We start from the raw sequence: 22,237 nt of genomic DNA, 5'->3' as shown, positions 1-22,237 counted from the left end.
CAAGAAAACACTCTCTGACATGTGTGCACACGGGAAACTTCTGACCTGTGCTTTTCAGAAACATAAATGGACAAGCTGATTCTTTATAAGAGAAGACTCTGGAGGCCGCCCTTGTCTTATCAGACCAGCCAGGACTTCCCCAAGAAGGAGTTATTCTGAGGCTGGATGCAGTAACAGACCACCGCGACAAAGCCATGTGGTGAGGGGACACTAACCCCTCGAGGGTGGGAAGGGAAGTGGCAGAGAAATGTTGGCCTGGCAGAAAAGGTCTGGGGTTGTGGGGAGCACACAAGGAGGCCATCCGTCCCCATCGACATCTGATCCACTCTGGGAAAGGAGATTTGTCACTTCTGGCAAAATTCCTTGATTCGGAAGGTCAGCATCAGCCAAAACGCTGGCGTGAAAGCTGGATCTAAATAACGCACACCGTGTGTGTCAGCTCCTATCAGCATTAGCTGTTGAAGACCGGCAAAACGGCCGGTTCCATAAGCACGAAAAAGGACGGCTTTGGCCACGGCGCTCTTGGCCTCTTTTGTTTTTGTGATCTCAAGTGAAGTGCAGAAATAAAACTCTCTCTTAACCTCTAAGCTCTCCATACCACTCCTCAATCTGCCATCCAAACATAAAAATAAAACAAACAATCTGCAGGAGTAAATAACCCAAAAACATAAGAGGCTGACACAGTCCTGGAGGAAGAGGGAGCTCATCCGATACGTTCTGGCGTTTAAAAGGGAAATGTAGGGAGAAACTCAGAAACCAAGGAGGGAGGAATCCGGTCCCTGCTAAGCCAGCCCTCGGCGGCCTGAGCTGCTGTGGGCTTGTTCCCTCACCCCCCTACCCCATCCCATCCCCATCCCGGGAGGCAGCACATCCACCAGCGTCCACTCATCATCAGATTTCAACTTTGCAACTCCCCTGCAGAAGCACACCAGGCAGCTAAATCATTTATGCTGTTTGGGGAAAATGGGACCCATACAAGGCAATGATTTTTGTGAAAAGAAAAAGTTAGCCGGTGCACATGAAGGGCGCGGAGCAGTGCCTGTCCCACAGTAAGTGCTGTGTATGGGTTGGCTGGTCTTAGACTCATGACGGCTGAGCTCGTGTCCACCTCCACTCAAGCACTTGGGCAATTCTTCTGAATCTGAACACCTCGGCCCAGGAGCACACACAGCAGAGGGTGAAGGCGCACTCGGGAAGAGGAGAGCCCATTCTGTGTAGTCCCCTGCTGCCCTGGGCCTCAGAACGGTGGACCAACCCCTCACCTGTGCAGAGAGGTCGAAGGTGGATTCCGTCTGGATCCCTCTCACGTTGCTCCCATGGCCCCTCTCGGTCATCGCGAACATCCCTGTGTACTTCTGCTCCTGGAGTTTCCAAGATGTTAGAAGAGGGGGAGGGTGTAGCTCAGTGGTAGAGTGCCTGCCTAGCCCGCACAAGTACCTCCATTAAAACAGATAAATAAATTAAAGAACATAATTACCCCCCCAAAAAAAAACGAAGGAAATCAGCGTCAGACAGTTGCTCTAACTGCAGACTCTCAGATCATTAAGAACGTTGGGGACAGAGGAGGAGGGGACTTGGAGATAATTACAAAATTCAGCCTGGTGACAGCTAATGTGATAACAGTACGACAGACGCAATGCAATTTAAAAAGGCAGCCTCGAAATTCTCATTGTGAACAAAGCTCTGGCTGACACTAATTCTCTGTTTCATTTTCCTCTTCTGCAGTCACACACAAACACATCTCGCTACTGTGAATTTTCAAGGCTCTCCACGGAAGAAGACATCTATTGAGGTACATGCCATACCTGGAGTGGCCAAAGCCACTTCATTACGTGTCCCGGGCTTCCGAGATTCCTGATGGCACCACCAAATAGCCAAAAAATTATTCCACACTGAAAACAAGGACAATACAGGCCACTGTTAACAAGGGTCAACAGTTTTATGATGACCAAACCCACTGGTCAAACCCCATTCAAGGAGCGTCAGTCAACTCATCAGGCTTTATACACACCCCACAAGTGACATCCACACTCTTCTCCTTGAAGCCAGTCCAGCCCCAGCTCCTCGGGGCAGACACGGCTCACAGGTTCCACTCTTGGAGAGGGAGTCCTCCATCCTCTAGGCCGCCCCATTCACCCCATTAAATGAATGTGCATTCTGCCTTGTCTGCTCAGGGTCTGATACAGAGAAGGTGTCCATCCACCCGGGTGCTGGCTGCAGCCTGCACAGGTGAGTCGTACCACAAGAAACAGTTCACCAACAGGAAGACTCGTGGGAGAAGCGAGGATGTAAAATGAGCAGGCACTCGGCTCCGGATGAGACAGGCAGGGATCAAATCCCAGCCCAGCTGCCCACCGGCTGGGGGACCTCGGGCAATGACACAGTGACACAGTCGCCACAGTTTCCCCATCTGACAAAGGCAGTGAGTGACAGGCCCCCTTACTGAGCCCTCCCACCTTGCAGGCTCTGACCTCCACACACACGAGCTCACGGAGCCTCACAACCACCCCGGGAAGAAAACACCATCCCCTTCACTTGACCAATGGGGACACTGAGGTTCAGGAGAGGGAAGCGACCCGCCCACGGCAACACCTGAGAAAGTGTGCAGGGCTGGGGTTCAACCTCAAGCTGCCTCATGCCAACAGCTGCAAGGACCCAGTGAGGGGCAATGACGTGGTATCTGGTCTTTTCCAAACCCTAGAAAAGTGTCGCTGACATGGAGGGGGGGGCAGCTTGAGCAGGGCCGAGTGAAGGTAGCAGGGGAATGACCGCAAAGACAGAAGAGCTCAGAGGGCACTGTGACCAATGCTGTCCTCCCTACCCGGCAAGCCCGCTGGCCCCCGGCCCACTCGGAGGACAGGACACAGAGACCGGGAAAAGCAGTAGCAAGGAAGTAAAAAAGGGGAGGCGCGGGGACACCTAAGGAAAACTCTGACCACACGCACACCTTGGGAAGCTCCCCCTCTCCTTTCTCACCTATCCGGAGGAGCAAAGGGACAGCTGCAAGGTCAGGTGCAGGGGGTAATGACCACACCACGCCCAGGGAGGGCTGGCAGCAGCCTCCAGAGGGCACAGCCGGAGCTGCCTGGGGGCTGGGAGCTGCGGTCAGGACAGGTGGACGGGGCCCAAGGATGCGGCCTCCAGCTGGACCTCTCAGCTTCCAAATAGTGACCAGAAGGAGGGCCGCCCCTCGGCGGCAGGGAAAGCCGGTGGGCTGGAGCCGGGAGCGCAGGCTGACTTCATCTCCATCCATTAACTGAGCCACTACCTGGAAGACGTGAGGCAGGGCTCCAGCCACGTCTCAGGGTGCAGCCCCCCCAACTTACCCACTAATCGAGCCCCTGTAACTTGTCAGGCACGGCCTGGAGCTCCTCCTGAGCCCCAGGACTATAAACCTGAACCAGCCTGTGAACGGGCATCAGCACCGTCTTCACAGCAAGGAAAGCGAAGCTGCGGGTGTCTGAAGGAACGTGCCAGAACTTGGGCGGGGAAACCCTGCGGACGGAACCCACACCATTCTGACTGCCCCCCTGACGCCACGGACCCGTTTTCAGGAAGCCAGGTCCTTCCCACACAGCAGTCTGACGGCGGGTCCCCTAAAGAGCCTTCCAGTGCGTTCAGATTCCTTTCGTCCCAACAGCAGATGGGACATGCTGAGGCCCTGCAAGTGGTTTTTGAGACAACGGTGACCCCAGAAAGGCTGGTGGCACAGAATAAGCTGGATCTTTGCCCACAACTCGTTTGCTGAAGCTTTAACCCCCAATGTGGTGGTGTTAGGCTATGGGACCTCGGGGATGAGGTCGTGAGGATGTGGCCTCCAGGATGGGTTAGCGCCCTTTTAATACCAGAGCACATGCTCTGTGTGTCTCCCTTTCACCCTCAAAATGCGTGACACAGGGAGAAGGTGGTTGTCTACAAGCCAGAAAGAGGGTCCTCGCCAGGAACCGAATCAGCTGGCACCTCGATCTTGGATTTCCAGCCTCCAGAACTGTCAGAACACAAACTTCTGTTGTTTAAGCTCCCGATCTGTAGGGCTTTACCGTGGCAACTCAAGCAAACCAAGACAGAGTGAGGGGATTCGAATCAGGAAAAAGGGAGCCGTCACTGGGAGAGAGAAGAGGAAGCGTATCGTGTTCCCTTTGGCTGTGGCGTCCTTCCAGACTGCATCAGCCTGCTTGGCAGGAGACCCTGAGCTGACTCTCAAGCTGGAGTGGGGATTCAAAGCCCTCAGCAGAGAAGTCTCGCTCCCTGGCACCTTCCTCCCTTTCCAGACCCCCTCCTCGCTGCAAGTCGCTCTCCAAGCAGCCCCGGGCTCAGCCAGCACTTGGCTGTGTGAGCACAACTGTGTTTGTCCAAAGCTCTTAGGGACACCTGGAGCCTTGGGATAACAGGACCCGGAGGGAGAGAGAAAGGGGGCTCAGATGACTCCTAAGTTGATGCTCAGGTTGACGGCCAGGCCGCCTGAAGGTGTACAGGAAAGCCAGCAGGGGCTTTGGGCTGGCCCCGAGATCTCAGGAGGTCATGACCAACCCAGAGCTCACAGAACTGTTCCTAGTGCCCTGCGTTCCCTCCCCGGATGTCTCCCTCCACCACCAACAGGAAAGGCAGCGGTGGCCTGGGCCGGACGCGGGGACAAAGCCTATACCCCTCTGACTGTCTAGGATGTCCAAGCACCAGAAAAGAAAATTCCCCTGCAAGGACTGGTGTGTGGGAAAGCAAACAGGGTTAATTTTTGTTACATTTTAAAGACTTTTTTTATTGTGGTACAGTACACATAACATGAAGTCTGCCATTTTAGCCACCATGAAGTGTCCAGTTCAGTGGTATTAACCACATTAACAGTGTTGTGTCACCTCTATCTATTTCCAAAGCTTTCTCGTCACCCCCAGCAAACTCTGTGCCTCTTAACCAATAACTCCCCACAGTCTCCTCTTCCCCCAGCCTCTGGAAACCTCTAACCGCCTTTCTATCTCTATACATTTGCCTATTCTCAAAATTTCATACAAGTGGAATCATGCAATGTCTTAGCATCATGTTTTCAAAATTTATCAATGTTGGAACGTGTGTCAGAACTTCATTCCTTTTTATGGACTGAATGATATTCCGTGGTATGTATGTATAGATCATATTTTGTTTATCCATTCATTTGTTGATGGACACTTGTTTCTTTCCCCTAACTAGTTATTGTGAATAATGCTGCAATGAACACTGGCAAACAAGTATCTGAGTCCCTGTTTTCAGTTCTTTGTGGTACAAACCTAGGAGTGGAACTGCTGGATCATAAGGTAATTCTATGTTTACCCTTTTGAGTAACTGCCATGCTGTTCTGATTCTATGTGTTCCCTTAATATTCATGTGTTGACGCTTCCTGTGTATCAAGAATGTGGAAGGACACAGTCTTCGAGGAGTCTTCCCTCTAGTGATGCTAAGAGAGATACCACAGCCTCGTGAATAAATCCATAAATTCAAAATGGGGACAGGCTATAACAGAATACAGCCATTAAAAAAATGTACAAAAATGGATGACAACATGCAGATGGGATTTACATTGCAGGCCTGAGGGAGGTTTCCCTGAAGGAAGGATGCTTGAGCTGAGACTTGGGGAATAAGCAGGTGTCAGGCAGGTGAAGGACGGGAAAAGATCATTCCAGGATGAGAACGTGAGTGGTCCACACATGGACAGGGAGGACCAAGAGAAGACCGAGACGCACATCTCCAGGCACAGGAAGTGTCTGGAGAGGACCCGTGGACCACACCAAGGACTGGAGGGTTTCTCTGAAGCACAATAGAGACGGGTTTTACGCAGAGGATTGATGTGAACAGAGAAATATTTGTAAAGCTCTCCTTCTTTAAATCTATTCAAATTTCCTTCCAGGATACTCAGGAGTGAAATTTTTTTAAGTTTTTTTTATTGTGGAAAATATCTAACAAAGTAGAAGCATGCAGTGAACTCAGTGGTGGCCAGCTCGTGGTCTGTTTTAGTCATCTTTCCCCCAATTCAGTTTCCCATTCTACACCCCAGGTCACCTTGAGGTTTACCTCAGACATCTATCATTTCATCCCTAAGTATTCCCTGTACACCTTGTAAAAGATAAACTATTTTTAAAAACATGACCCCAAAATCATTATTCCGTGTAAAATATAATAATAAGTCTTTAACATTGTCAACTTTCCAATGTTCAAATCCCCCCAACTAACATATAATTTATCTTTACAGTTTATCATTTGAACCAGGATGGACATACTGCAACGAATTGGAAGCTTTCTTAAGTCTGCTTTAAACCACAGGCTGCCCCTCCCTCATTCGCTCGAACATTCCCTGTGTGACTCCATGCACTAGGCCCAGCACAAGACCGTGCAGGTGCAGGGGAGCAGGCTCCCCACCCAGAGGGCTGGAACCCCCGGTGGAGACTCCCCCACGGTCACAACCCGCCAGAAGCTGGCTGAAGAGAAGGCAGGTGGGGGAGATACGGTACCAGCAGCAACTGGGGATCCTGAGTCTAGACCAGGATCCTCCAGGATTTCTCAGAGGAGGAGCTATCTGCTGCATCTCACATGCCTCTCTTCTCTCTGGAAGCCACAGCTAACCCAGCCAGGAGACCGGGAGAGGAGAGACCACTTTCCCCCAAAGGACGTAATGGTGGGCGTCCTTACCCCGGGGATGACACTCACAGATTCCTTTGTTTTTATTTCCCATCCATTGTTTGATGTCCACACTGCAGAACAGAAACCGTTTCCATCTTGGACTCATCAGTGGTAATGACTGACCCAGCTTCCTGTCTCACCCTTCCCTGTCCGCGTTCTAATTATAACTTCTCCCCTTTGGGGACATCAGGACTGGGCGTCTGCACACAGGGACTTACTTTGAGATGCAGTGGCGTCCAGGGCGGGGAAGGAGCGCACGTGCGGGGCCACATGTCTGCTGGGAGACCTAGGGCACCAGGAGGGGCCAGGGCAGTCTCGCCCTTGGAGCTACTCTGCTCACCGCCCTTGGTTTGCTGGTGCACGCAAAGCAAGCCCACAGTGTGAGGCCATTCTATACCCATTCTATACCCATAAGATCCGCGAAAATGGAGAAGTCTGAGAATGCCAAGTGCTGGGCACATTCACACAACGACGTATGACTCAGTCGTCAAAAACCAATGAGCTTCCATTTGCATACTGTTCTCAGAATGGCAAAATCAGAGAGGTGGAGAACAGACGCGTGGTCGCCAAAGGACAGGAATGCGGTGGGGGCTGGATGCAACTGAAAATTCTTACCCGTGTAAGTTTCTTTGTGATGATGAAACAGCTCTGCACCTTGATTGTGGTGGTGGCGGCATGACACTCTATAGGGAACCAAACTTCACAGAACTACACACACACACACACACACACACAAAACTGAGTCCATGCAAAACCTAGTGAAGTCTGAGCAAGTTCTGTAGTCTAGTTAACAGTACCGTGCACTAATGCTGATCTTCTGATTTCATACTGCATTACAGCTACCTAAGGTGTCACCACTGAAGGAAACTGGGTGAAGGGGTCACGTGACTGTTTTTGAACCTTCCTGTAAGCATTATTGTTTCAAAATAAGAAGATTAAAAAAATAAATAAATAGGAATGAACACAGCGGCGTGCGACAACATGGACCAATCCTAGTGATAATATTTAGGTGAAGAAGGTACATCACGAATGATTATGAAATTGTTTCTATCAAATTAAAATAATGGAAAATAACTGACTGACACAAAAGCAATAAAACTCTACAAAAAGAAAAGCGAAAAAGAAGCAGGGTTGAATCATAGTTGAAAAGGAAGTCAGGGGGATGAGTTGGAAGGTGTACCATTATACAAACATCTATTCTGGGAATAGACTGATACCTACAGAGTATTTTTTTTACTCCTTCCCATTCAAAACTACCCATTCACAAAGGGCAGCGGGGCGCCCAGGGCCTCTCACCTTCACACCTGTGGCCATGTCCACGATGGAGAGGACTTCTCCTAGGACCAGGGTTCGACCGACAAAATTCTTTGTTTTCTCTGCCTGAAAACACAACAGACCCACTGTCAAGATTTCCTTATGGTTTTCTGACCCTTTAAATTAACATTTTTAAAATAATAAACAGATGTTAAAATTACAATTTAAAAATTCAACACTATAAAGGCAATTTTTTAATTAAGAAATAAACCCATCGGCCTACTGAAGTCAAGGCATTCATCCTTTTTTAACGTGGCCATTTGGTCTCTGACCACAGACGAAGTAGTTCAAGGCTCTTACATGATGGGAAGTTGACTGACGGACTGACCTTTGGCCTCGCGCTGCCTTAACCAAGTTTGTCCCTGGGCCACCCCCAAGGTTCTATATAGCAACACAGACCCGCAGCATCTCTGCACAAGCCCTCCCACCATCAGAGAGTCCAGGCGACAATCCTGACGTCAAGACAGAGGATTCGGAAGGTCTGGGAGCATTTTGGACATAGGAAGAGTAATTGTCTTCACACACTTTTCTGACCATGCGCCATCTCAGGGCTCTGATCAAGTTAAAAACCATGAGGCCCAGCCCAGAAGGTACCCTCTTCTCACTTGATGTGCATCACGGCCTCGAATCCCAGGGCTACATGAGCATGCTCTTCTCCACCAGTCAGAAATGAGGCGGGGCAAAAAAACTCACCGTCTTATTTTAGAATTCCAGAGGCAGGTTGCATTTCCTCAGACAGTCATGGGCCCTGAGCGTGCAAGTCCCAATTATCCGTTGTTGGAATTAATGCCAGTCTTCCTGAGACGCCAGTCTCTTTGGAGACACAGCCAACAAAGCTGGAGCCGGTTGCCCACGTGCATGAGTGTATATGGGTGTGCTGTGTGTACGCCTAGGTGCACGTGTGCGTACACGCGTGTTACTGCCTCACCAGCAGCAGGAGGAACCGACCTTCCTTGGATGAATTTCAATTTCCACATTGGCTTAGGCTCCCTCCCCAAGCACACTCTGTTCTCCCTCCCGTAGGTTTTTACGACGTTTCTCTCAAGCATTATTAATTTTATCAAACAACAGACTGTCAAGATTTATGACTCTTATGATGGCTCCAACCCAGTGCATCTTGTATTGATTATTTCCTAAAATACCTCCAAGGCTAGAGCACGTACCATTGCCTGGCTCCAGCTCTGGCTCACAGCAGAGAGTTTGTGACCAGCAAATAATAAAAAACAACTGTAGCAGACACTTGGGGGCTTTTTTGGAGGGCCCCTGGGTCCCCATAGTACCCCCAACAACTTTCCATGAGGGGCTGAGCAGGACAAGAGGTGTAGACCCCGTGTGTGTAACAGATGGAAAACTCCAGGCTTGGGGAGGTCAAAAGACATGTCCAGCCAGGGTCACCCAGTAGTAAGCGGTAAAGCAACGGCCAGAAACCAGATCTTCAGATCCTCACTTGGACCTCTCACCCCCAGGCCTCAGTGCCCCTCATTGTTAAGCTGGAGGAAGCCCCAGGATTCCAGATGGCCCAGGCCACCCCTATTTTGTACCACCAGCCTCGTCCCCAGAGAGCACCTGACACTAGCACATCCCGGTGCCCCTGTGATCTTGCTAAGAGTCACCCCCCCCACATCATTACAACAAACCCTTTCTCCCCTTAAACCACCTGCTCTGCTACAGCCAAACCTAAACCCTCAGGAGTGAGTCAGTCCCTCAGACTCTCCAGCAGTTCACAGTTTTCTTCCTATTTCATTGTCTCCACTTGCACCGTGGATGAGGGAGGGTGACTTTGTCACAGCGGTATGCCACCGTGGTCTTTTCACTCAATGGTTTGAAATATATTGCAATCACATTTGCTAAAGAACCAACTCCAATTTTAGCCCTCTTGGAGCATTATAAATTGTTTAGGACGATTATTTTCCCTCCCCAGTCTCTGCACGGGACAGCGATCTTTGCTATTAGATCCAATGGGCAAAGCCGTAGGAGTTGGCCATGAAGGCACGGCTGTTGATTTAAGCATTTGGGCTGGTCTATTTCAAGACGTCGAACAAAAGTTCCAGAACTAAGAAGAGGCTTCACTTGACTGATTTCCTTACTGTCACATATTTTTAACATCCTCTCCACACATAAAGTCTCTCTTTCCTTCAATTCTTCTCTCATTTCTCATCTGCTAATTATTCTTAATTAAAGAATGTCTCATATCGACAATTCAATTGGTAGCATACCGAACATCACGATCGACCAGTCACTAACATGTTTTTTGGCATTCGTTTTTGCAGTGTTTCTACTGCATGCCTGCCTTCATTTAAACTTGATGTATTCACACCAAACTTAGTTCCCACATCAGGATGTTAGCTTGTAATCATTTTAAATGATAACAATTCCACAAATGTCTGGAGAATAGACTCAACCTTGTATTTTATCTTAAATTGTACCTCATGCTATTTACATTTCTGCTTAGTAAGTTGTCTAAAACAGAAGGAAATTAGTTTTCCCTCCCTCCATTTCTCTGCAGAGCACTTGACATATCAGACCCTTGTGATGCAATATTCTGTCACAAATCAAATTCAACAAAAATGCCTATTTTTGGTTTTATAAGCCCAGACAGTCTCTGAAAGGCAAATTTGCCCTTTTTTTAGAATGGCTTTAACCATGCTAGGTCTTTTGCATTTCCATATACATTTTTTTAATCAACTTGAGAATTTTGATCAAGGTACTAGAATACTTTAAAAATAAGTATCACTTTGAGCTTCTCTGCTTCCCCTGCCCCACCTACCACTGAGAAAACCCTCCAGTGAGGCCAGTTACCTTTGCAAAAAAAAAACCCCAAATTTCTCACTGAGGCCTCCTTGCTGTCTGGCCCTTCTTGCTCTCTGCTGTTCCTTATTCTCTGCTGACTCTCTGCTGGGGCCACACAGCGGGGCTGCCTGAGCAGAGACTGGGAGAATTCTGTCACGAAGGCTGTCTGTCACCATTGTTCTTCTGTCCCCCCCAGGGGCCCGGACTACTCCAGCGAAGTCCAGGACAGGAACGACGAAAAGTGACATTCCTGTGGCTCTGTCCAAAGGCATTTTTCATCGGTCACAACTTCATTGCAGTATCATGCCAGTTTCGGATTTTCCAAATTCTTGCCTTAAATGTAATACCACTTTTCTTGGTAGCACATGCTTCCTACCAAATTCCTAGTTGCCTTGGACATTTTTCGGGTTATTAGTGTAATCACATAATGTATCAATATTGACAGCATGTAATGATGAGTTTATCATAGTGACATTGCCAGCCTGATGCATCAGCTTACTCTGCTGTTAATGGAAAGTGCATTATTTTACATTTACACTGACTTCAGTGGAAAATAGTGGTTGATCTTGTATCTTGCAATTTTGCTGAATTTGTTGATCAGTTCTAACAGTTTTGGGATGGAATCTTTAGGGTTTTCTACATATGAGATCATGTCGTCTGTGAACAGAGATAGATTTGCTTTCTCTTTTGCAATGTACCACACTTGATTTTTATCCCCAGCATCACCGACAACCATCTGACATAAATGTACTTTTTTATTTGTTTGTTGCCTGTTTTCCCCTAAAACATAAGGTCCACAAAGCCAGTACTGCCTGCTTTGTTCAATTCCTCTTGAACTACCTCATAGTAAATGCTCAATAAACAATTGTAAAATGAATAAATCACCTCAGTTGGCACATAGAAGGGACTTAGCAAATGACAACAAGTAATAATTATTGTTATTTCTTTTTATGGAAGTATAGTTGATTTACAATGTTGTGTTAGTTTCTGGTGTACAGCATAGTGATTCAGTCATATACATATATTCTTTCATTATAGGTTATTACATGATATTGAATATACTTCCCTGTGCTGTACCATAGGACCTTGTTGTTGATCTACTTTATATATAGTAGTTTGCACCTGCTAATCCCAAACCCCTGATTTATCCCTCCCTACCTCTTCCCCTTGGGTGACCATAAGTTTGTTTTCTATGTCTGGGAGTCTGTTTCTGTTTTGTAAATAAGTTCATTCGTCTCATCTTTTTTTAGATTCCACATATAAGTGAACTGTTATTTTTAACATGATATTGCAATGCAAGAATAATAATTATTCCTTAAAATGAGACGTCTTCATTATGCAGAATGGTTTACAGTGAAATAAATAAATAGCACCAGGAGTCTTCCCTGGGCAGGTCCCAGCTCCCTTCCTAGCACGCCCTCTCGAGTAATCCCTGTGGCCACCACAGATGACAACTCAGTTCAGGTGCCAGTCTACCCAGAGGAACTTCTGTAAACAGGCGCTCTGTCCTGTCATCTCTGCTCACAACCTCAGTGGCATCCCACGGGGCAGGGCTGACCTGACAGAGTGCTGGCCAAGTGGCTGGTGTCCAAGTCATGGGGCTGGAGCTGGGACAGGGCCTCCTGCCAAAGGCAGCATACAAGACAGAGCCAGGGCCAGCCTGTCACGGCCCACGAGGGAAAGCCTGGGTTCCAGTACAAACAGAAGCCAGAGGGCCGAGGGCAGAGCTGAGGCTGTGGTGGTGGAGCCAAGGGCTCAAATTAGGTCAGGAACCAGTCCTGGGGGGCGGGGGGGTGCCAGGGAGGTGCCCTGGATCACAGCACTGATGTTGCCAGGCAACAGGGCAGGCCGGGGAGGGCGGGGCAGCAGCAGGACAGACAGCCTCAGCCTTCTGGCATAGTCCCTGCTCGCCCCTTTCACTGCTGCATGCCAGTGGCTTCAGTTTGGCTGCTTCCTGGAAAAGCTGCAACTTTTCTCAGGGGTTAATAAGGAAAGCAACGCCTTCCCAACCCCTGATGCCTTCTAAGTGGAGCTGACTCTAGAATCTTACTCCAACCAGATCCGATCACCCACTGATATTCCTCCAAATACAAAAAGGAAAACCATCCCAAATGGACACTATCTAAAATTCTGATGGAAATAACAATTATAGGATAATAAATACAAACACAAATCCGCCAGTCTCCTGCCAATTCCCCTCCAAGCTGATCTGAGAATGGGGTTCGAGAAAACAGCGGATGATTTCGATCAGCAGTTCTCAAACTCTGAGGTCTCTAGACCCCTTCAAACTCTTACAAATTATCACAGATTCCAATGAGCTTTTGTTTACACAGACTGTATCTATCAGGTTCCCATCCTAGTAATTAAAGCTGAGAATTTTTAAATACTTATTCATTTAAGAATAACAATAATGAATCTATTATGTGTTAATGTAAATGACATAATTCTCATAAAAAATAGCCATAATTTCCAAACTCCCCCCAAAAAAAGTCAATGAGAAGAACGGCATTGTTTTGCATTTTTACAAACTGTTTTAGCATCAATCTTAATAAAAGGCAGCTGGACTCGTCTGCTTCTGCCCTCAGTCTGTTGCCATATGTTGTTTTGGTTGAAGCTTATGATGCAAATCTGGTGTCATGTGCACAGGCAGTTGGACATGGTAGTACCTGAAAAGGTCTTGGGTACCACCAGGGGTCCTCAGACCATACTTTGAGAACCACTGGTTTAGAAAATAATGATGCTATGCTGACAACAGCCCATGTGGTCCACGGGGATGAGGACGAGAGGAGCTCAGGATGGGAGAGATGGTGGAGGCGCAAAGAAGGAGTCATGGGCAGAGCGGGTGCTGCATCATCCAGACACCGGTCCCCACTCCTCACCACACTTGGCCAGGGATAGCTCAGCCCCACTGGCTCCCTCCTGGGGAAGGGAAATGCTGGGACGGAGCATCCCTGAACCATGATTGGCAGGAACCAAATGCTGAAGGGGAACAATCTGGGGAGACAGTACTGGGTGCTGGGAAAGAAGGACAGTGCAGCAGGACTCAAGCCAGGACCCACACAGGATCACCTGAGAGGTTCAAATGCTTATCTGACTGACGTGACCAAAAGCCTGGACAGCAGGCTGGAAAGCTCCCCAGGTGATTCTAATGTGCCTCCTGGGGTGAGGACCACCGGATGCCAGTGGGCTCAAAAATCCACCCACCTGGGTTTGAATCCGTGCTCCACTGGTTACACACACAGCTCACTAGTTGTACAACCTCTAGCCAATTACTCAGCTTCAGTTTACTCATCTATAAAATGGAAATTCCATTAGGGATGTTTTGAATATTAAATGAGAGCATCTATTTAAAGTTCTTAAGGCAGGGTGAGGGATAAATTAAGGGTTTGGGATTAGCAGATACAAACTACTATATATAAAATAGAGAAACAAGGCCCTACTATATAGCACATACATTCAATATCTTATAACCTATAATGGGAAAAATATGAAAAAAATACATGTATGTCCGTACACTTTGCTGTACACCAGAAACTAACACAACACTGTAAATTAACTAAACTTCAATTTAAAAAATAAAAAATAATAAAGTTCGCAGAACTGTGACTGGCACAAGATACGTATTTAGTAAGTCTGAGCTGGCATTGGTTATGGTGACTTTGGTGCAGGCCGTCAGCCTCTGCCAGCTTCCAGGGACGAGTGTCTCTGAGGAAAGTGCCATACAGACAGGACAAGGGAGGGGCTGAAGGCCAGTCCCAGCACTGCCACGAAGCAGATGTCCCAGCTGCATCCTCTGTCTCCTCATCTGGAAATTCATGGAATCAGAGAGCCCACCTACCCAGGACCCAGCCCTGAATCCCCAGGGAGAGCAGAAAAAGTGGGTGGGTGGGCATAAATGTGATGTCCCTAGAAACAGGTGCAGGAGAAGTCGACAAGGTGCAATGAGGTTCACAGTGTGTGTGTGTGCGTGTGCATGTGCGTGTGCATGTGCGTGTGCGTGTGTGACTCTGCAGTCAGCCTTAGATACTGTTCTCCTTTTTAAATTATTGAAACATCTCAAATCTACTGCAGATGACAGAGGGAGAAAGGCAGAGTGGAAACATTTTAATGGCTTATTCTTAGCCTGTGGGCTGTCCGTCATCGACACCTGGAAGGGAGGAGGCCTGCTCCTCGATCGTCCCCCAGAACACCATCATTACTCATTTCGCGCAGCAGTCTGCCTGGACACCAGTCCAATCAGCCCCCAGAACTGTAAGAGCAACCAAAACAGGGTCCAGGGAAAGATGGAAGGACCTGGAACGCTCTCTGAACGGGTTGTACAGCCATGACTCAATATTTTTATGAAGAGGCAGAATGAATCATGCAACACTTCTTCTAGAATTTCTGGACATGGACGAGCTCCTCCAGCTGTTCACAGGGTGGAACTTGAGAGCCTTCAGACGCAGACGTGCGGCAGAGTCTCAGGACACCCGCCTGGCAAGATGAGCTTACAGCCCCAGTGACGGACGACCGACGAGTTTAATTTCCTTCAAGTTCATGGGCTTTTGCAAATTCGCACAGAGTGACGCACCAACCAGGCTGAAATAACTAACGGGAATGAGCTGGAGAGATGGTCTAGGGCCAATCTTGTGCCTCCCAGAGGAATTACACCTAATCATCCAGGACATAGCTGTCCAGGCGGCTGAAGACCAGGAAGGGAGCCAGGAAAACAGGAAGATAATTGGATCCAGGGCTTAACACTCTCCATCGGGAGCGAGAGTACACGGGCTAATCCTTCAGATGCAGGGGTCGGGCAGCAACGGGTAAACCTCATTAAAGGATCAACCCTCACATCCGGGTCTTGATTACTGACACTAAGTTAAGCCTTAGACATGTTGGGCTGATTAAGGGAGAAGGAGACGGGCCCACATGTCAGGATCTCACCTTCCAGCCAGCCCCACACCGGATGCACTGGGAGGCCAGAGTCTAACAGAGAAAGTGGCTAAAAGCACAGAGGGATGGGGGTTTGTTCTATGCGTCTGTTTGCTGGTTGGTGAGTCGGTCAGTTGTACGTATCTCTAAATGGATGTTCCACTGAGAGGCAATTTACTAGCTTGAAAATCGCCTTTGCCAGTACATTTCACTGGGTATGAAATGATTTTTCAGGCTTTGCAAGCATGCTCTACCCAACTATGTGGGCCTCTCCTTCCACATGCTCTCCGTCTAACTGTGGCACCCTTGTCCTCGTGGAGGTGGCTACAGTATCTCAGTGGGAGGGACCAAAGCTCTGCCTGCAATTCCTTCCTGACAAGATGCTGAGTTCTGTCCCTGCCTCCTCGGGACACCCAGCCAGCGGAGGCAGGAGGGTGGTGATCTAATATCAGACATGGACCTCAGGCCCCCACCAGCTCTGATCCACAGAGAAACGTGCCTTCCCCAACCCTGCCGTGGTCTCCTGAATGGGGAAGACCCCATCGCCTCGGTCCTCAGACTCTCCCTCCAAGAGTACAATGGGCAAGGAGGGGGCCAGGTTCACTGCAGAACATTTTCAGCATTTCAGCATCTACCAGGCTGAAGCTTAGCCCTGCTTCAGGCCCCTCCCCAAGGGGCCTCACCAGGGGGTATATTTTGTTTCCTACGTAAAGTGTTAGGTTTAGAGAAGCCATGAAGCTAAATGAAATGGAAATGGATTTTAACTTGGCAAAAATACAGAGCTCTTAATGCTAGCATCACAAAGGAATTCTCTAATCAGATATTCTTTCCTTCCTTCTTTCTTTTTAATGAGGTTAAATCGACTAAAATAATTTAACTGGATTTAGAATGGCAATTTTTAGCCAAACAAGACTCATCCATTTTGGACAAGTCTAAAATGCTAAAGAAAGCTCATAAAATGAGTTCATTACATTTCTCAGATATTTGAATTTTATGCCCCAAATTATATTTGTTTTGTGAACAAATATTTCATCACCTCTGCCGAATCCCCTATCCCCTAGCCTGCGAGCTTGGGAGAAGTAAGTGTCGATTAGGTTAACGGGGAGGGGGGCAGGCAAGGGTTGGGAAGGAGGCGCTCCCCAAGACTGACAACCTTGTCTATTTCCCCCGGGACAAAATTCGTGTGCTTCCTTCTACAAGTCACAAATGCAAACAAAACAGAGCAAAACCTGTCTGTCTCTCATTCACTCATACACATTACACCAAAGTAACAGTGAAACTTACCTGTTCCTGAACTGCACATTTTAACAGAGGAAGACCCATGGTAAACTTCACCCTCTGAGATGTCAAAGCTCTCATTTCATACAGACTTAAATCATACCTGTGACGAATGGACACAAAATGAGTGTTAAGACGTTGGATTGGTGGGGACTGTGAGTAGAGCCTTTGGACCATGGGATCTGACAATCGACATCTTCACTGGGTCTCTCTGTAGCTCTGCTTTGATATTGTGCCTCAAAGGAGGGGCCCCCGTGTGTGTGACACAGACTACGCGGTCAACATGGGGGTCAAAGTGGAAGGGAAGGAAGAAGGGCTTCCTGATAAGACGACCTTAAAACAAGGCTCTTACATCTCCTCTACACGTGTCTGAGGTGGGGTGATGGGGGAGAAGGGGTGACCTGCGTGTTGGCCCCAGGATGTCACTTAGAGTTTCCTTTGAGAGAACCCGCAATGGGGAGCAGCATTCCCAGCAACCCACGGCTGCCATACCTGGGATTTGACCCTGGCATTGGCCTCAGGCTACTTTGCTCCCAGGCTGCTCCCTAAGAGGTGAAGTGCATGGCAAGGGTCTAGCCTCAGGCTGCCCTGCCTCACAGGGGACTTCTCCCCAGGGACACTGTCCTTCCAACTGGCCCACTCAGACTGTCTCACAACTGTGCTGTGCTTTTTCTCTTTTATATAATAAACTTTTTTATAATTATCTTTCTTATAGTTGATTGACAATGTTGTGTTAGTTTCAGATGTACAGCATGGTGATTCCGTTATACATATATATACATATATATATTCTTTCTCAGATTCTTTTCCATTATAGGTTATTATAAGATATTGAAAACAGTTCCCTGTGCTGTACAGAAGGTCTTTGTTGCTTATCTATTTTACATATAGATTTTTTACAAACTCCTAATTTATCTCCCCCACCCCCGCTATCCCCTTTGGTAACCACACGTTTGTTTTCTATGTCTGTGCTGAGTCCTTCTTCTCCCTCATTTCACGGTGTCAGCTCTGCCTGCACACATTCTGAACATTCTCCCACCTCCTGCAGCTCCGCATCGCCTCCCCCTCCCCGGCTGCTGACACTGCACAGATGTTCCTCCCCGGGCCCCCCATAAGTCACTTGCACATCTAGCCCCTCTTTGTTTCTCATCAAACCTCAAATGACACAGGAGGGCTGCCGCCTAAAATGTTTCAATGCAGAGCACAGTTGGAGGCTGGAAGAAACCTCACTCAGGTGGGATTCCTGACTGTCACTAACTGCGTGACCGCCATCAAATGACCTGCTGTCCCCGGTGCCTCTGTCCTCTCACCTGTGAGATGGGAAGCATGACCCTGCATAACTCAGAGGACAGTCACTTCAGACGCTTACACCAGTGCCTGCACATGCGTGGGAAGTGCTCATGAATCCTAACTGCCGCTCCTCCTCTTACAAATCCCGCCTTCTCCTTCAAGGGCAGGAGCTGCTTCAGATCCATTTTCCAGTCCCAGCACCCCCACCAGGCCTGGCCCACGGGAAGCCCCAGGTCATGCAGCTGAATTTAAACTCATTCAGGTCCTCAAGTTTCACAACCCAATCCTGGAGACAGTGTCCCCATGGATGCCCCCAGGCATGCCTACAACACACACTGTCCTGATGTAAAGTTTACTCCCAACCGGAATACAAACTGCATGGGTGCAGAGTCCAGATCTTTGTCTCCTGTGTGGCCCCTGGGGACCAGCACAGTACCTCGTATCTAGACATTCTCCCTAAACACCTGCTGGCTCATTTCCCCAGACCAAACAAGAACCAACTCAACCATATTGGCTCTCTCTTCTTCTATCCAGTCGTCAGTTAACTGAAAAATCGAAGAGGACCCAATGTGCATCCTGGAATGTAAAACATAATCCCCCTCGCTGCAAAAAAAAAAAAAAATATGCTAAAGGGACACAAAAACTCCCTAACAGAAACACCTGAGACAGGACAGGCCCATTCTTCCATTGTTCGTTTTTTGGTTTTGGTTTTGGTTTTTTTTTTTTGAGTCAGCACCACTGGTGGGGATTTCAGTACAAACATGACTGCATAAAGTCAGCATTTTCCCTAAGGAGAACAGAAAATTAAAATGCTATAATGCTATTTTCAATAACACTGGGCGTCTGGAAAACTCTCCAGATTCAAACATACAAGTAAGGCCAGCCCAGAGCATCTGAGTCAAGCAGGACTGGGGCAGGAGGACATGGAAAGAACCACAGAAAGATATTCCACAGCACAAGGACTAAATGGTGGCAGATCTCAGGAAATGCTGGTGAAAATTCACTTCCTAAATGGAAGATCCACACGCTGAGGTGTAAAACCTATAGCTCTCCTCTGAAAGGGCGGGAGAGGACCGGCGCTGGGCTGGCAACAGCCCGAGGCCCGCGGGTCCCTGAGCTGTAGTTCTCAGGTCAGGGCAACATGAAGAATCATGGGCCATGTCTGACAGAAGCATCCATCTCTGCGGCAGCAGGGAAGGAAACAGGTTCTACGCTGTGAAAAGAACCTACCGTGGATCACCATCCGGACTCCACTGGCCCCCCAACCCTGAAAACTCCCTGAAGAGCCAGGCCAGAAATCATTCAGTTTCACTCACATGTTCAATTACACAGAATAAAAAGAAACTAGCACAGAATTGATACAATGACCCTCAAAAGAGCAGCAAATCTATTTAAAAAAAAAACCTAAAAGTACTCATCAGGGGAAAATAAAAATTGCACCAAATAAAAATTGTGGCCAAATATTATCTACATATTAAATAAAACCAGTGGAGTGTTGGAGCCAGCTTCTATCAGAGCACGAGATGCAACTGTTAAATGTGAAAGAATTTTTGTAAACTGGTTGTTAAACACAGCCATTATCCAAAATTAACTTATACAAAGTTACACTGGAAGAAATTATATTTTAAAATAAAGGTCATAAGCACTCAAAGCACATCACTTCCTAATTATTTGATTATATTTTACTGTTGTCTATGCTCTTCCAATTGTCCGTGTCCATAGGTGGAAATACTGTATCATGGAGGACTTCCGGTTCTGCCAAGATGCAATAGCCCCACTCCTCCCAGATCCTCCCTCTCACAACCAAAAAACCCTGGACACTACACAATAAACAAGCGTAGGAAGACTCCAAAAAGTACAAAGAAGAAGGCAAACCCCCTGGGGGAACTCAGGACTTGAGGAATCACATGCCAGCAAATTCTCTGGGTAAGATGCTATAGAATCTTCCAACCCAGAATCTCCAACAGACTTAGACAAAAAACGCTCCAAGAAAAGCCTACTCTTCTTAGCTGAAGGATGCTAAGATGGGTCTGGATGGAGGTGCTGGGTGAATGACAGACCGTCTTTGGGTGTGCAGGCACGGAAGCAGGCAGTTGGCAACTGGCAGTGTGGATGCACAGCAGGACTCCCGGCATCAGTTCCCATCACATAGGCAGCCAGGGAGCTTGCAAAGATGTGGGCTCAGCTGAAATCCAGTCTCAGCCTGATCCAGCAGGGGAGCTCTGGGGTACAAGTCGCACCACGGACTTGTCCCACTCTGCCAGTCGGTCAGTAGCCACGGGCATGCCCAGGGAGAGAGCATAACCTCAGACATCCCCTGGGAAAGTAACTCCCATTGGTCAAGGACAAATCCAAGGAGGTTCAGCAGTGACTTGATACCAGTCAATATTGACAGCAGCTAAGAGATGAGTGTATAGGCCAGGTAAAGGGATCAGGGTAGGGTAGCAGCAATTGCTATAGCAGCTGACCACAGAAATCAGGGGAAAAAAATTAAACTAAAGAAAAAGAGACAAGAATAATTAAAAGAAAAGCAGAAAAGGAATCTGAAAATAGAAAAACTATAACTAGTAAATCCCAAAAGTTGGCTCTTTGAAAACAACCACCGTAGAGGTTGCTGTTAAACACTGTGCTGGGGGAGTTCACCAATGCAATCAGGCAAGAGAATGAAATTAGAGAAATCAAAATTGGAAAGAAATAGGTAAAACTATCTCTACTTACAGATGATGCATGTGTTAGATTGATTGTACTGATGGCCCCTTTTCTTGACCTCTCCTTGATCCCTGTGCTTTGACACTGCAGTTCTTGTAAAGGAGTGGAACATATTTTCCCAACCCTTCAATCAGAGCTTGGCCATGGGACTTGCCTTGGCCATTGAGATGTTGGTCACTTTGAGAGAAGCAGAGGCTCAGAAAAGTGCTTGTGCATTTCCTTGCTCTCTTGCTCCTCTGAAATCCCTCTGAGACTATGCTTGAGCTAATCCAAGAACATGCCTCGGCTAGCCTACTTGGGGGGGTGTGGGGGGTGTTGTATAAAGTAAGAGACAAGTGAAGAGAACTCAACTGTCTTGCCCAAGGCCTTCATAGCCCAGCCTACCACCAGGCAACCCCTAAACATGTGGAAGAGCCCCGTCAGGGTTAGAAGAGCTGACTTCAGATCCATGAATGAGCCCAGACAAGACAAGAAGGCCCTATCCATGAACATGGGATATTTCTGTCTCTACTTCAGCCTATACTTCTTTCATTTTGTTCATCGGAGTTTTGTCTTTTTCCTCATGTAGATCTTGTATGTACCCCTTGCGTTCTTATTTCATAAAGTGAGCCAATGGAAAATTAGTAAATTTTTGGAAAACCAATCAGAACGATCATCATTTCTGGTTTAGAAAAAGGAATGTGTTCTAGAAGGAAAAGTGAAGATCTAGGAGCCAGAAGGCCAGCTCCACTGCTACTTCCCTACATGACCTGGGGCAAAACAAATTAGATAGGATGGCATGACTTCACAAGAAAATGCTTGTTTTTTTTAAAAAAAAAAAGAAACCTATCTGCCTGATATGATGGAATATTATTCAACTGTAAAAACGAACAAGGTACTGACACATGCTACAACTGGGACGAATCTCAAAAACATCATGTTAAGTGAAAGAGGCCAGGTTCAAAAGGTCACATATTATATGATTCCTTTTATATGAAAGATTTAGAACAGGCAACTTCATAGAGTCATAAAGCAGATCAGTGGTTGCCAGAGGAGGGGAGAGTGGGGGGTGAATACTTAATGAGTACATAATGTTTTTCCGGGGTGATGAAAAAGTTTGGGAACTAGATAGAAGTTGTTGTTACACAACACTGTGAGCACACCAAATGCCACTGAATTGTACGTTCCTAAATGGTTAATTGTAGGTTATATGAAAGTAGCCTCAATGAAAGAAAGTAGGGGGAGGATCAGCCTAGACGTTTACTACAGGGATGTCATTATGGTGTCTGGCCATATACAGCCATCTGAACAGGCTGAGGCA

General features: G+C 47.6%; 1 protein-coding gene across 1 annotated transcript in view; it reads right to left on the bottom strand.

The window, feature by feature from the left end:
• The window catches only part of ACOXL (acyl-CoA oxidase like), a 247,466-nt gene that overhangs the window by 222,293 nt on the left and 2,936 nt on the right, over window positions 1-22,237 (bottom strand). The window contains 4 exon segments of the mRNA XM_072951449.1: window positions 1,263-1,361; window positions 1,806-1,892; window positions 7,942-8,025; window positions 16,945-17,041. Of these exon segments, the coding sequence (XP_072807550.1) occupies window positions 1,263-1,361; window positions 1,806-1,892; window positions 7,942-8,025; window positions 16,945-17,041 (367 nt within the window).

Source organism: Vicugna pacos, chromosome 28, assembly GCF_048564905.1.
Source record: "Vicugna pacos chromosome 28, VicPac4, whole genome shotgun sequence".
Taxonomy (NCBI): Eukaryota; Metazoa; Chordata; class Mammalia; order Artiodactyla; family Camelidae; genus Vicugna; species Vicugna pacos.
This window is presented reverse-complemented; position numbering and strand designations above follow the sequence as displayed.